The sequence below is a fragment of the Aquarana catesbeiana genome, linkage group LG01, assembly GCF_042186555.1.
Source record: "Aquarana catesbeiana isolate 2022-GZ linkage group LG01, ASM4218655v1, whole genome shotgun sequence".
NCBI classification, from domain to species: Eukaryota; Metazoa; Chordata; class Amphibia; order Anura; family Ranidae; genus Aquarana; species Aquarana catesbeiana.
In genome coordinates, this window is record NC_133324.1 from 39454928 (window position 1) to 39471626 (window position 16699).

General features: G+C 41.3%; 1 protein-coding gene across 1 annotated transcript in view; it reads right to left on the bottom strand.

Annotated features, from left to right (window-relative positions):
• LOC141140741 (vomeronasal type-2 receptor 26-like) overlaps positions 1-16699 on the bottom strand; it is a 193385-nt gene that overhangs the window by 20056 nt on the left and 156630 nt on the right. Inside the window, exons 4-5 of the mRNA XM_073628243.1 lie at positions 7443-7676; positions 5400-5523 (exon numbers count right to left, since the gene is read on the bottom strand). Coding sequence (XP_073484344.1) covers positions 5400-5523; positions 7443-7676 — 358 coding nt within the window. The remainder of the gene's footprint in view (positions 1-5399; positions 5524-7442; positions 7677-16699) is intronic.

Genomic DNA, 16699 nt, shown 5'->3' on the forward strand with positions numbered 1-16699 from the left:
GGTTGCCATTGAGGACATTAAACTACCATTAAACATGGTAGTTAACTGTGGGGTTAAAATAGGAGCATAGTGTTTGTAGTAACTAGCAGTAAACCCATCTGGGCCTGGAGCAACTGATCGTTTTAAAGATTTAATTACATTGTGGATTTCTTCCTCTGTAAAGGAAGCATTAAAAGTGTCTACTTGGGAGGATGTTAGAGTTGGGAGAGGAAGGGAAGCTAACCATGTTAGCTATTCTTGCGAAGGGGAGGACGAGGGATGGGCTAGTAGAGTCGAATAAAAGTTTTCAAAAATGCTAAGGACTTTCTTAGGGAGTGATGCTATGTTACCTGTAGGTTTACGGAGTTTATATACTTGGGGAGGATGCAATGAATGGTTACATTTGCGAGCAAACATAGATGATGCAGAGTTGCAGTGTAAGATAAATTTTGCTTTTGACCAACGTAGGGATTTTTCTACTTTAGCTGATAACAGGGTATTTAGTTCTAACCACTTCTGAGCAATCCGTTGCCTATTAGTGGTTGTTGGGTTTCCAATTTATACTCTGTGTAGCTTATTGAGCTCTTTAGTCAGCATAGAGATTTGTTGCCAACGTTCTTTATTTTTGGCTATCTTAATAAGGCAGCCTCATAAAACAGCCTCGTGGGCCACCCACAATGTGCCAGGGGAGATACCTGGTGTAGAATTTAGGGTAAAGTATTCTTGTATAGCGTCAGAAATTTCTTGACTAATAATTGGGTCTGAGAGCAGAGAGCAGAGATGCCACATTTATGGAGTCTCTGAAAGACCAATGTGAGTGGTGGATAAAGTTACAATGTTATAGTCAGACCATGGGCAGAGATGAATTCCAGATTTGGTGGAATTGGCTAGAATAATGGGAGTACAATAGATATAATCCAGTCTAGCAAAAGAATCATGGGATAAGAGTAAAGTGGTCTTTGGCTCCAATGTTATGAGATCGCCAAGAATATATCAATTGAAATGACTGTAGCGATTTAGTTAGTGATTTAGGGAATGTTTTAGAGAATAGAGAAGTGGTGCTTCTGTCTAAATGTGGGTGGGCCACAAGGTTAAAATCCCTGCCAATAAACATATGGGGTGAAGCGTACCATTCCAGGGCTTTAAAAAAGGCTGAGAAAAATATTGCTTTTGTCACATTTGGGGCGTACACATTTGCTATCGTGAGTTCACGTCCGGCTAAAATACCCCAACAGCAGAATAAATCCTCTGTCTGGGTCCCTGAAAACATGCTGAACCTCAAAGGAGAAAGAGTTATGCAAGAATATTGCTACCCCTCTACATCTAGAAGAGTGTAGTGTATAAAAAGCCTGTTATATGTTCTGTGAAAAAACATAGGATGGTTATTAGAGGAAAAACGTGTCTCTTGTAATAATATAATTTGTGCGCCCTGTCTTTTGTAGCATGTAAAGGCTTTTTTTGCGTTTATGGGGTGTGTTAAAGCCTTGCACATTATGTGTTATACACGTGATTGCCATTGATTGGTTGAATTACTGCTAGGCTTACCCTATGCAAGTTGTAGATAAAGTAAGGAGTTACCAAAAATCCCCCCCATGAGGACAGCACATCCCAGGGAGTACCATCGATCAAAAGTATCACCACGATTCAAAATACCTAAACCATATCTGATATGCTTCAATAATGTAATCAACATAAACACTAACCAAAAGGAGCTGTATAAAACAAGAATGAGAGAATACAGCCTTAGGGTTTTGTGCTGGTATAACATGGGTTCAGGTGTCATATCTAGAGCTGTGGTGGAAAATATAGATATGAGTGGAGTGGGGTAGCATAGCATTGACCACCACTGAACTAGCCTGCTGAGAATGTGTTTCTAAAACTATCAGTTGACATGTTTCAAAAAGAGAGGAAAAAACAAGGGGGTTATAAGGCATTGTAATAAACCTCTATACTTTGGAACCAGGTAAAGACAAATTTGAATCAGTTGAGAGTTAAAGAAGTATAACAAAATCACCAAAAATTTAAAGATTTCTGTGTTGCCCTAAAAAAAAAAAAAAAAAAGAAAAAGGGTTTTGAGGGTGCAGTATCAAATGGCCACTGTGGGAATGTTGAGCAGTCATGGTGATTCCTGAAGCAGTCTATGGTAGACAGTCTCAATTTTCTCTTTATTCCTCTTTCCTCCTGATCTGAGAGGTAATAAAAGTCATTATCCAAGCAATATAATAGACTGTGATAAGTATGGTAGATGTCAGATAAGGCCACTAGGTCACACAGGTTGGACTTGATGGACTTGTGTCTTTTTATTACCGACTATGTAACTAGGTGGTGCTCTATCATCACAAATATGGAAAGTTTAGTAGTCAGTTATTGGTAAAGTTTTAACATAGAGAATAGGTCTAATCCTGGTTCCAGTAGTGGGTAGGAGAGAAGAGAGCTGTTTAAGCTTTAGCCAATTTCATGTCTGATGCGTCCCCTTTCACGTCTTGGTGAGGGGGGTATGCCAGATGAGAGACGGGTAAGGTGTGGAAGGTGGACGACGTAGAGCTTCCGCTTCCATGAGTCCCAGTTTAACCAATATTTCTTGGCCCTCAAATATGGTAGTAGCCACGTATGTTGTACCATTGTGAGGAATGGTGAGCTCAAAGGGGAAACCTCATCTATAGCGAAGCGTGCAGAAGCTAATACTGTGGTGATCTCCTTCATTTTACGTTGTCTATCCAGAGTGAATGGAGAGATATCTGGATAAATCTGTATTGGTATTCTGTCCAAGGAGATAGCAGGAGAATTTTGCGGGCTGCTCTCAGGATCTCTTCTTTTATCAGAAAGTCCTTCAGGCAGAGCACAAGGTCCCTAGGAGGCTTATAATGGGGTGGTTTTGGTCGTAAGGCCCTGTGAATGCGATCACAGGTGAAAGAGTTAGCCTCCTGGTCTGGTAAAAGTGATTGAAACAGCTTAAGCATGGCAGGGAAAAGTTCAGTGACAGATTCAAGGACTCCCCGGATCCTCAAATTGTTTCTACGATTCTGATTGTCGAGATCCTTGACCTGAGACTGTAATTGGTTAAGTGATGCAGCAAGAGCCTCATGTTCCCTAGATAAATCATTGTGGGCTATACTGAGTTCATCATGTTTTGTTTCTAAGCGGTCAGTATGGGCCCCCAGAGCTGCTATCCCCTGTGTCAGGGTTTTTGTGCTTTTGCGTAGCTCTGATTGGAATTTGGCTGCTATGTTGCTGTATATGGATTCCAGACTTTTGTCCAGATCCTCTTTAGTGAGAGGAGAAGTGTACTCACTGTCCTGTGCAGGAATAGAGGAGTCCTGTGAGAGCTGCAATGTAGGTGAGGAAGGGCTGCCAGCGCCATCTTGAGACATGCTGAATCTCTCCTGTGTTGGCAGAAAATAGTTGGTGAGAGACTTCTGTGTGGTCCCCTTGGTTTTCCTCTTCTTTGAAGACATGCACAGCTTGGTCCTGGGGGTGATGTGGATATCTGGTGTGAAAATCACTGTGTTCTGGCCCCAGGAAGCAGGCTAAACGAAGGGTGTAGAGCAGAGCTACTCAGACATGCAGCCGTTCCCGCGGAAGCTGCGCATGCGCCCCCCATATAATGGGGGCTTTGACAGATAGGGAGGACTCAGATGTATACGGGGTACTCTGACATGTTGGGGGATCTTTGATGTGAAGAGGGGATTTTAATGGGAAGTTAATTAATCAAGGTAGTTGAGTGCATTATCAAAGGTTCAGGTTTTCTATTGATATGCAACATTTCCATTTTTTATACTTTAGACTGGGTGCCTCTGGATTTTGCATACTTTTAACCACTTCAGCCCCGGAAGGATTTACCCCCTTCCTGACCAGAGCACTTTTTGCGATTCGACACTGCGTCGCTTTACCTGAAAATTGCGCGGTCGTGCAACATTGCACCCAAACAAAATTGACGTCCTTTTTTCCCCACAAATAGAGATTTCTTTTGGTGGTATTTGATCACCTCTGCGGTTTTTATTTTTTGCGCTATAAATGAAAAAAGAGCAACAATTTTGGAATAAAAACAATATTTTTTACTTTTTGCTATAATAAATATCCCCAAAAATAAATAAAAAAAGTTTGTTTTTTTTTCTCAGTTTAGGCCGATATGGATTCTTCTACATATTTTTGGTAAAAAAAAATTGCAATAAGCATATATTGATTGGTTTGCGCAAAAGTTATAGAGTCTACAAAATAGGGGATAGTTTTACAGCATTTTAATTATTAATTTTTTTTTTATTAGTAATGGCGGCAATCTGTGTTTTTTATCATGACTGCGACATTATGGCGGACACGTCGGACACTTTTGAAACTATTTTGGGACCATCGTCATTTATACAGTGATCAGTGCTATAAAAAAAGCACTGATTACTTTGTAAATGACACTGGCAGGGAAGGGGTTAAACACTAGGGGGCAATCAAGGGGTTAAGTGTGTCCTAGGGGGTCATTCTAACTGTAAGGGGGATGGGCTACCACTCATATGACAGCGATTACTACTCCCAATGACAGGGAGCAGTGATCTCTGTCATGTCACTAGGCAGAACGGGGAAATGCCTTGTTTACATAGGCATCTCCTCGTTCTTCTGCTCCGTGACACGATCTCGGGCACCCGGCGGACATCGAGTTGCCCACAGTGCCGCTTCTTAAAGGCGACGTGCCTGTACGCCCATTTGCCCAGCCGTGCCATTGTGCCAACATATATCATCGCGTGCTGGTCGGCATGTGGTTAAAGAGTGCTGCTTCTGGAAAAATGTTGAGAAACACTAGTCTGAATATATTTTCCTGGTGCTACCCTATTGTCCACCAACAAGTGGAGACTCTGCATAGGTCCCATAAATGTTAACTGCATATTTCTCCCCTTTTTTTAATTTAGGTAGATATCTTTGGGTTGGTCACCACACCTGTAAATAAGTAGATTATCTTGTTATTAATAAAATAAATATAATATGTAGTATAATATAATAATATTCCCTCCCCACGTGCCCCTTCCCCTGACTTCTCTGTCAAGATCAATGGCACAACCATCAAACCATCCCCGCATGCCACGGTGCTAGGTGTAATCTCAGACGCTGAATTCTCCTCGTTTGGCTACATTTCAACTTTAAAAGATATCTTACATGTAGTATATGGATTTTACTAAAAATTCTAAATCTCAGTGCTAGGATCTTAACACAAGAGCCCAGTAAACTGTCTGTAGTTAGTTTGAATTCTATCTCTGTATACATGAGTGTTTCCCTCAATAGTCCAACAACTTGTAGGCTAGAAGTAGTATTACACCATCCCACATGTTATTCCCTGCACCACTAGAGCATGATATACTATGCTTTTGCACATCTGTGTTTTTCAGTATAAAGGTAAAAACCATTAACAAATAAAATTGTATATAAATAAGGTATACCAGTCACATTGGATATATGCCCTTCTGAACATGGCACACAGTCATAGCAGCAAGAGTGGATTGAAGATCCTGGCTTTCTTCTGTATCCAGCCAAACAAGAGTCCACACACAAAGACTCCAGCATCTAAAAGAAGTTGAAAAAAAAAAAAAGTCTTCTTGTGTGAAATAACATTGGAGATGCAATATTAGTGTGTTGCAAAACATGACTGTATCTCCTTATCTATTGCTTCCATTGCACTTTAAAGTGCATGCAAACCCCAAATATACAGTATTTTTTAGTAGGGTTCCAACATGCTTCTCTGTGTACAGTCTGGAGATCGTGCCAGGAACAACTCTTCTTATTTTGTGCTTCAACATTAAGCCAGCGCCTCACACTGGAGGAGTACTCAAGGCAGACTTACAATGCTGATGATAATATTGAGGAAGTTGATTAGTGTTGTCAGCCTGCTATAGGAAGTGCTACTACTGGTGTGATCTCCGGGTAAGAAACTGCAAAGCATTCACAAAAAATTAATTTCTTAAAAAAAATGATTAAAATGAGGCATGATGCCTAACATACTGAAAAAAATAGGTTTACATGCACTTTGAAGTGTAATAAAAAATATTTTTGTAACTGTATGGTGTCAGCCTTGCCCTGTTTATTTTATTTTTTTTCATTTAAAACAAGTATAACACAATTATTTCAATGGTATATTTAACCACTTTCCGCCTGGGCGGTGGTTCTGTTACCCTAACTAGGCGTCATATGACGTCCAGCAGGATAACATGCTGGCGCATGCCCGTGAGTGCGGCGTGTCAGTCTGGCACACACCACATCTCTGATCGTGGTATGAAGCCTCTGATGGAGGCTCCTTACAATGTGATCAGCTGTGACCAATCACACCTGATCATCACGTGAACCAGAAAGTGCCTGTAAACGTCATTCCTCAGTTCGCGCTGACAGGGAGAGCCGATCGGCGGCCCTCCCTGTCAGGGGGGGTCTGTGCTGATAATCAGCACATTGATTATCAACACAGCCCCCATCAGATGTGTCACCACAGCTGCCAGTCAGTGCCCCACCAGAAACGGATGTCAGTGCCAATCAAAGTGCCAATTAGTGCCCATATCAGTGCCAATCAGTGCCCACCACAGTGTCAACCAGTGCCCACCACAGTGTCAATCAGTGCCCACCACATTGTCAATCAGTGCCCACCACAGTGCCAATCAGTGCCCAGCAGTAACTCCTGTCAGTGCCAATCAGTACCACCTATCAGTGCCAATCAGTGCCGCCTGTCAGTGCCCATCACAGCCACCTGTCACTGCCCATTAGTGTTGCTTATCAGTGCCCATCAGTGCCCCCTATCAGTGCCCAACAATTCTACATATCAGTGCCTCCTCATCAGTGCCACCTAATCAGTGCTGCCTCATCAATTCCCATCAGTACTGCCTCATCAGTGCCCGTTAGTGAAGGAGAAAACTAAATTTTATAACCGAAACAATGAAAAACTTTTTTTTTTTCAAACAATTCTGTCTTTTTTATATTGTTTAGTAAAAAATGTAAACCCCAGAGGAGATCAAATACCACCTAAAGAAAGCTCTATTTATGGGAGGAAAATGAAAAAAAATTTAGTTTGGGTGCATTGTTGCATGACCGCGCAATTGTCATTCAAAGTGCGACATCACTGAAAGCTGAAAATTGTCCTGGGCAGGAAGGGGGGAAGTGCCCCGTATTGAGATTGTTAATAGAGCAAACAGGAGGAATAAGAGAGTACACACACTTGAAATTATTTTAACCTGAGGGATAGAAGTCATTCCCCGTAGAGAGCCCCATTGTCCATGAGTATGAGTAAGAAATCCCTAAAAATATTTTTCTTGTTTAATTTCTGTGTTATTTATACCTATATGTGAACGGCAGATAAGGCTAATATAATATTTGAAGCAATAAAGTTCATGGGTAACATTATGAAATGTCATTGAATGACTATAATTGTTACACATCTGGTGAGAAAACTGTACAATGGGCGGCCAATGTCATGAAAAGTGAGAGCCGCATGTTCTCCTCACCGTATTATTGCCTTCATCCCATGTTATATTGTTGGGGTCAATGTGAAGTTTGTCTTCCTCTTTACCCCATGGTGTGTATGAACCAACATCAGTAAGGCTTGTTCTAAGTTGGTGGTTAGACTTCATCCAATTTACTATTTTGTAGTGGAAAGGAAATTCACCGTTTTCATCAAAGAAGGTCATTCTCTCTGCCGTCTTGAATGGATTTTTTAATCGTTTCACATATTTATGCAACTGGAGGACAGAAAAACCTCAAACAAGTTAAAGCTGAAGTTTCATTTGTTTATGTCTTGTTTTTCCTTGTTTCTTCATTCCCATTTATCAACACTTTTTTTTTAATAAATTCTTTCTGTTTATATTATATGCCTTATTTTAAATTCAATTGTTTTTATTGATGTTCAGTAAAATACAAAGATATATAAAGTGAATATCAATCTGCACAATCTCGTGAAATGAAGTAGTGTAAAAAATCAATAATTAATAATAGCTGCTATCACTAACAAGTGTTCTTACTTGCTTAAAAGGTGCAAATAATCAATAAACAGTGCTGTGCTATAAATCAAAAACAATTAATAATAGTACAAGACATGGTAATCAATAAACATATATTGCTGAAAGTAAATATATAAAGTTCAAATATAAATCTGTGACTGATTGAAGTGAATCCTAAAAATCAATATATCAACATTGCAAAATCCAAAGTGCTTGTGCTTTCCTCCAATATATCGATGCCATGTTAAAACATGGCACATATAGGCAGACAGGGAATCATTGGTAAGCAGTGAATGTTCCCACTCCCCCAGGTACAGGTTGGCGTATGATGGGGCACAACATGTCCCCATCGCAACGCCCTGTACCTGGAGGTAGAGGGAACCATCAAAGCAAAATACATTATGAAATAGTATGAATTCAAGAGAGTTCAAAATGAACTCATTGTATTCTGGCTTACATTCATGTGAGGTATACTGCAATATTGGGACTCGACGTCAATGGTGGCTAGTAAAATGCCTTCAGAGATATGTATATCCCGGAGAGCTTGTAGAAAATGTATAGTGTCAAGTATGTAGGATGATTGACATTCAACAAGAGGTTTCAGATGGTTGTCTACCACCCGGCTGAGGTTTTCGGTAAGATTACCGCATCCGGAGATGATAGGTCTACCGGGTGGCTTCTCTTTTTGTTTGTGCAGTTTCGGCAGTGCATAAAAAGTAGCCTCTCTGGGATGGTCAGTTCTGATGAATTCCCACACTTGTTTGGGTATAATATTGTGGTAAAATGCTGTGTCCACCATCTCCCTCTCCTCCCCTTCCCCTCCTTTACCTTCTGTAGGCCTCTCCAACCTCCAACCTTCCCCCCCCCTTTTTTATACTTTATTTTATTTCCCTTCTCTCCTATCATCTATCTCAATTAATATTACACTAGAGATATCTAACTCAAATCGTGATATCTGTATTCATTGTTAACATATTTCTTAAGAGGAGATGACCAGATAGTGTGCAATTTAGGGGGTGTCGACCCTCTCCTCCGAACACAGTCTGAACCCAACTGGGGTGGTCGGAGCTGAGGGAAGTCATCCTGATACCGCCTTTGTTTTATATACATAGATATCTCATTGTTTTAGTTTATCGCAAAAGAATAAGCTTTGTTTTGTCATACCTTTTTTCTCTTTAAACAAGAAACCCTGAAAGAATATATATCACTGTATGACAAGGTTTTCTGTATATATTTGTAAACTGAAAAAAAATTTAATAAAAACAGTTTGGAAAAAAAAAAATGCTGTGTCCACAAGATTATAAAACTCGTGTGTGAATTTGTCTAAAGAGGGCTGTCCAATAGGTCGGTACCACTCTTTATTATGAAGTAAATTTTGACACATCTCGATGTATTGAGTGTTGTCCATGACCACGACATTGCCACCCTTATCAGATGGTTTGATCACATTGCCGTGGTCACGGGCTAGAGCATCGAGCGCAGCTCGTTCATCACAATCGAGATTGCTCTTTGGTCTATGAAAAAGTTTCATTTTCTCAATGTCAGCTGTGACAAGTTTCAAAAAGGCGGAGGCGTTGGGATTAGAACTTTTATTATTAACAAGTGTGATTTAACTGTACTTCTTTCTCAGTCTGATTTCATGGTTTCTGACAATCACTCCCACAGGAAGTTGTATGTATAAGGAAGTAGTCACTAATACATTTACACGGGGACACCATATGAGAAAGAAAAAAATGCAGTTTAAAACACAGATTCAAGTGTTTATAAAAAACGAAGCATACCTATCCACTAAATCGCATCACAGCCACCTTTTACATTGATTTGTCTATTGGAGTAAGGGGATACCTATAAAATAAGTAATAGCTTAACCAGAAAAATATATGTAAATAAATATAAAAAAATAAACTTGAAAATAAACAAAAAAAAGAAATAAATGAAATATTAAAAATAAAAATAAACAATAAATAAATAAATAAAAATAAATAAATAAACAATAATAAATAAATAAATAAATATATATATATATATATATATATATATATATATATATATATATAGTTACATAGTACATAGTTACATAGTAGGAGAGGTTGAAAAAAAACACAAGTCCATCAAATCCAACCTATGTGTGTGATTTTTTGTCAGTATTACATTGTATAACCCTGTATGTTGTGGTAGTTCAGGTACATATCTAATAGTTTTTTGAAACTATTGATGCTCCCCACTGAAACCACTGCCTGTGGAAGGAAATTCCACATCCTTGCCGCTCTAATGCCCCGTACACACGGTCGGATTTTCCGATGGAAAATATCCGATCGGAGCGTGTTGTCGGAAATTCCGACCGTAAGTGGGCTCCATCGGACATTTTCCATCGGATTTTCCGACACACAAAGTTGGACAGCAGGAGATAAAATTTTCCGACAACAAAATCCGATCGCGTCAATTCCGACCGTGTGTGGCCTGTTCCGACGCACAAAGTGCCACGCATGCTCAGAAGAAATTCCGACATGGAACAGCTCGGTCTGGTAAACTTAGCGTTCGCAATGGATACAGCACTTTCGTCATGCTGCAATGTTAAAAATGGTTTAATACAGCGCACTCTCTTCTTCTTTATAATGTGACAAGAATTAAGTAGTTTTGCTGCTCATATTCACACACACTTCTCACAAACTTATTTCTTTACTATTTATCATGATTCCCTCAATATATTTTGATTTCTCACATCTGACAACATATTTTTGTATATTTTTTATATATTTTTTGTCTTTAATGTAGATTCTTTTTTTGTGTTTGTATTTTTTTTTTTTTTTTTTGCGATTTTGATTTGTACTCCCGAAAATGTTTGTGTGTGTTTTTGGTGACAAGTTCCCACAACACCATTGATATGTTGTTCTATTTAATCTGTAGGAGATTGTTTGGTGTTGTTGTCCCTTGTTAATTTCACATTTTATGTTAGAAATGTACCTGAATCGTCACCAACAAATGGTCCTTTTTGGATGAAAACACACACAGGAGAGTATAATTTACCAAAAAAAATTTTATTAAGGGGTCACAATTAAACAAAGAGGGAGGCAACGCTGGAGAAACTGCAGAAGTGGGTGAAGCCTTGGACCCCCAGAGCAGACATCAACTATTTTTAAGCAAAATTGGTGGCCTGAGGAGTCATTATCTAAGGGAGGGCAGTGTGGTCCAGAAGTCCCAGAGATCCGGAAAGCAGCAGATGACATCTGTGTCCCCAGGCTGTGGTCATACGAGGGACTGCATCTTCTGTCAGACCAGACTGAACCCAGGGCAATCTCTCTCAGGTCTTCTTTCCATGCTTCCTTACACGCTGTGGCTGTGGTGGTGGAGTTGTGGCAGCAGGAGGAGGAGGAGGAGGAGGATCATCCATCTCAATGACATCCGTCTTGGGTGTTAGTTCCCCACTCACCCCCTTACGTAGGACTTTATAAATAAGGTCCTCATAGAGCCTGCGTTGGCCCTCCTGCATGCCCTGCAATTTGGTGGCAGCCATGCAGGCAAAGGCCTCTTCAGGAGTGGGTAAGGCTCTGAGGGACGCAGGAGCCTCCTGGATCAGCCTGAATGCTGAATCCTGCACGGGACTCTGGGTGGCCTTCCTGGCCCTTTTGTATGGAAGGCGGAGGGGAGGGACCTGAGACTCAGTCAGGATGCGACTGGTCCCAGGCTTCTCTTGGCTGCCACTTAGCCCCGCCTCCTCCTGGCTGCAACTAATCCCCGCCTCCTCCTGACTGCCACATTCCACAACCTCCTCCTGGCTGAGGTCTTCCTGTGTATGAAAAAGGGACATAGTTTTAGTATTTTCTTCATCAATCACACACAATTTTCACCTCCTGACTGTTGCAAATTGAATGTTAACAAATATAACAGACTATCATTCTGAGCCCAGCAGTTTTCATTCTTGTCCCAAATTTGGGTGCCCACTACTGTCTATTGATATGTAAAACACTTTTTTTAATCAGAAATTAGTGATCAATAATAACATCTAATAAACATCATTTATTTATTGACCAGAAATGAGTAGAACAATGCTATACCTGACTACAGCTGGGCTCCTCTACTTCTTCCTGGCTGGAAGGCCTAGGTTGGACATCAGAAGCCTCAGCTGGGGTGGAAGGAAGCATGGAAGGAAGAGTAGAGAGGGATTCCCTGACTTCAGTGTGGTCTGACAGAAATCGCAGTCTCTCATAGTACCACAGCCTGGGGACATAAACGTCATCTGCTGCAGCTCCGGACCTCTGGGAATCTGTGACCTTCTTGCGCTCCCTAAGATAAGTGCTCCTCAGGCCACCAATTTTGGCTTTTAAATAAGGGATGGTTGCTGTGGGGACCACCGGTTTCACCAACTCCAGCAGTTTCTCCAGCGCTGCCTGCCTCTTCTGTTTGTGATTATAGTGGGGGTGTCTCACTTGCCACAGACAGGGCAGCTCCCTGTACTTGTCTATGAACAGGGGCAGGAAATTGTGGTCATTGAACCCATCCATTTTCTCTGCAAGACACAACACAAGACAAACCCTAATGTCAGGCAAAACTCCCCTAATCTTGTTACAATATAGGCTTCCATTTTGAAGCAGTATAGGCGCAAGTTTAGATCTTACCTTCGTTATCACGATCGGCGTCTCCGATGTTCCTTCCTCCGCTCACAGATCGTATACGCACGTGTGTTACGCTTTATACACACTGCGCATGCGTATAACTCCGCCCGCCCCTGACATTCTTTCTAGTCTATTCCCCGCCCCTTTTCGTTCGGCGCAGTGGGGGAAGAGCACATGGTGGATAGACAGCAGGTGCATACTAATTGTAGCAACGAGGAGGAGGAAAGGCCGGATCCGGACACGTCCCGATCCAGAAGGAGATTTAAAGACTCAAATATGTCCTTTGGGGAGATGTTGGAGATGGTGGACATCCTGAAGAAGGCCGACTATGATGGAAAGTATGGGCCATACCCCAACCCCAATCTCAGAAAGGCCAAGATCATGACGAAAGTGGTCAGGAGTCTGCACCGGAATTTCGGGGTACGACAATCGAAAGATCAGCTCAGGAAGCGGTGGTCAGACCTGAAATTACGAAAACATGAGCAGTACAGAAAGATCCGGAGAGTGCTGCAAAAAAGTAAGTAGTTGTGCTGTGTTCCTATTCTTTATGTTTATTACGTTCGTGCTGCTACATGTGCTTTTAGGAACTGTTGTACAGTTTAAAATGGCAACTTTCATGTTCATGGGCACATTATTCGTTCTGATCAAACATTTTTCGTTCCAACTATAAAATAACATTGTTTAGCCCATATGCATTTGGCCACTATTTTGACGCCCTATACTTGTCTTCAAAGAATTGGGTTGTGTAGATGGCTTTGTTACTAGAAAGAAATGCAAACTAGATTCTGTGTAAGGAGAGGACACTGAGCAGCTGTTTACACATCTGGACACTGGAGCACTAGTGTGGGACACAAGAACAACATTTTTATTAGGGGGCCCCACACAGGTGCTCCAGTTTATACTATAGGGGGGGCTACATCTGTGAAGCTTGTACTAAACAGGTAAAGTATTGCATGTTGACAAAGGACACTAAAAAAACTACATCTTGGAACTCTGCTAAAATTGACAATTGTACCCCACTTCCAAGCAATGTTTCCTATTTCTAGTTCTGACATTAAATATCTGTGTGATAATTATACCATTTTTGTTTGACATAGGGGAGAAAAGACTCGGAGGACACCCCTCATCTGAGGAGACCAGAGACCCCCCACCTCTGGAAGAAGGTGAAATACCACCAACCCAAGCTGAGCAGGAGGAAGAAGACGTGGTGGAACTAGTCACCACAACAGGTGAGTGTCTGCAACCACAGGCTCAGATAAGAGATGGATGGCGGCATTTTTTTGAAACCAAATTTATTTTGGGGTTCCTCTCTTTTTAGGTGATCGTGAGGGTGTGGATCCAGATCCTTTCACATCCGAAAGTGCCCAGATCCTGATCGGGGAGATCATGGGGTGTAATTTACAATTGGAAAACATCAAGCAAAACATCAATGATGTTATTCCAAAATATAAAAACATCATTGATGTTTTGGGGTGAGTTTAAAGCCCCTCCAAATCACTTTCTTCTTTTGTGTGCTACAATGTGCTAAATATTTTTGTGATTTTTCCCAAAGCCAAATTTGGAGGATGCACACAGTGTGCCAACATGTGCTATCTGCCATCACGGGAGATCAATGGACGCGTTTTGGGGGTGCAACCCCTTCCTCAATAATAAAGTAGCGGTGAGGAAGGGGTTTCTCCCCCAAAACACATCCCTTGATCCCCCGTGATGGCAGATAGCACATGTTGACATTGGGAAATTGGTGTGCAGCTTCCAAATTTGGCTTTTCCAGGGGTGATTTCCCCCCATCTGAACGCAATATCAAACACAGTTCCTAAATACTCATGTCTGATATTGCCTTCAAATTCGACCAAATGTGACGTTTGTAAGTTCAAGATTTGTGTCTTTTCTTGTTGGTTTTACACAGGCTGTTTTCTATAAAATGGACATTTTGATTTTGGATAATGCCACCACAAAAATTGTTATACAACAAACATGTTGGTTTGTTTGAAAAACCTTTGGTAAATGCACATGTGATTGTGCAGGTATTAAAAAGATTGTTAATCAAGAATGTGTGGATAATTGTCTCAATGCTACAACACTTTTGGGGTGATGTAATTGCTGCTTTCTGTGAAAATGGGGGCTATTTCCTAAGGGCAAATCCACTTTGCACTACAAGTGCTGTTTCAGTGCAGTTGCAAGTGCACTTGTAGTGAAATGTGTTTTTGCATTTAGGAAATAACAGCCAACAGTGCTTTGTATAAGGTTACACAATCACAACATTTTTTGGACTCAACACATTTATGACAGGGTCAGCTAAAACAAACACAAGCAGTAAATGTCCACCAAGAATTTTTTTGGTTTTTTTATTAGAAAAAGGCTTCACATATTGTCTGGCATATTGATAGTCCCCCTACCCGCAAAGAACTCCAGGTAGCATAACCGGACATCACGGGCACTCAGGGAGGGCAAGCCAGGACGGCCACTTTCAAGCACCGTCAGTGTGGTTTGATGTAGGATTCCGGCCTCAGGCCCAACTGAGCCAGCATAGTTGGCCGAATGTTTCCTTAAAAAGTTATGGAGAACACAGCACACCAGTATAATATGGTTCAGTTTATACTCCGCCATATGGATGGGTGTCAGAAATAGTCGGAACTGGCTGGCCAGGATTCCAAATGTGTTCTCCACCACTCTTCGGTCTCTGGCCAGCCGGTAATTAAAAACCCTCTGTTCCGGGGTGAGGGTCCTCATTGGGAATGGCCGCATCAGGTGGTCCCCCAGCGCAAATGCTTCATCAGCAACGAACACAAATGGGAGTCCTTCCACATTGTCCTCTGGAGCTGGCAAGTCCAAGCTGCCATTCTGGAGACGCCTGTAGAACTCCGTCTGGGCGATGACTCCACCATCGGACATCCGGCCATTCTTCCCCACGTCCACATACAAGAAGTCGTAATTAGCCGACACCACCGCCAACATCACTATACTATTAAACCCCTTGTAATTATAATAGTACGACCCCGAGTTGGGTGGTGGGACGATGTGGACGTGTTTCCCATCAATTGCCCCTCCTCAGTTAGGAAAGTCTTGAGGAAAACTGTTGAGGAAAAAACAATAAACATTACTATTTTTACTCTGAAACATGGCAAGCAGATTAGACACAAACATTATGGGGCAACCTCCAGATAACATTTATTAAGGGGAATTTAACAACACCAAAGTATAAGGTACACCTATCATATCCCCCCCCCCCCTCTCATGGGCCATTTCTAACATTATAGGGGGTGTGTGGAAATCTTGGACAGGTAACCCTCTTCACTTCATTGAGAGATGAATGCCTAAATAATGGGTATTACTTTGAACAGACCCTCCTTAGTTACACTATTGGCAGACCACTGGACAGGTAAGAAGTGTCATAATACAAAGATATAAATACACATTGTACACATTTGAGGACATTTGGACATTCTGCTATTACCTATCAAGATAATAATAGGATACAAAAACTTTAAACAGTACCATTGGAAAGTATACAGGCAGGCCCTTGCACTACATGCTTTGGGGAATTCGTCCATAAATCTGACCAGTAAAGAGGTGGGTATAGTGTGTATGGGTTTAAGTCAGCAGATAGATGATTGAGGATAGAGAATTGGTATCAGCTGACTTTGCAGTTGGGGGAGGGAGGGTTACTAAAAGTTATTTGGGGACACCACAAAAAAAAGCATCTGGCACTCTGCCTGAATTTAAAGCTAAAATAACATTTCCAAACATTTTAGGGTGTGTTTGGGGTAAAGCACTACTATGGAGCTGATAAAATACATTGTTAAGTGACTACATGAGGTGAATATAGGGCAGGAGACACCATGCTGGGGAGGTTAGTGAAGGGCAAATACGTATGAAGGACATAAAATAATAATTACATAAAAATCCAGCATGCATGAGGACAAAAGGGACATTCACAGCATATTACAAGCATGGTAATTAGGGAATGAGGAAAGAAATACAATATATTATCAAACATTCAATACAATAAAATGTGATATAAAAGGATAAAAATCTTACCTTCATATACTCCTTCTGCAAGACCTGAATGATGGCAGAACAGGTCTCTGGGATAATGATTCCCAGAGCCTGGGGGGAGATGCCTGCCGAGAACTTGAGGTCCTGCAGGCTTCT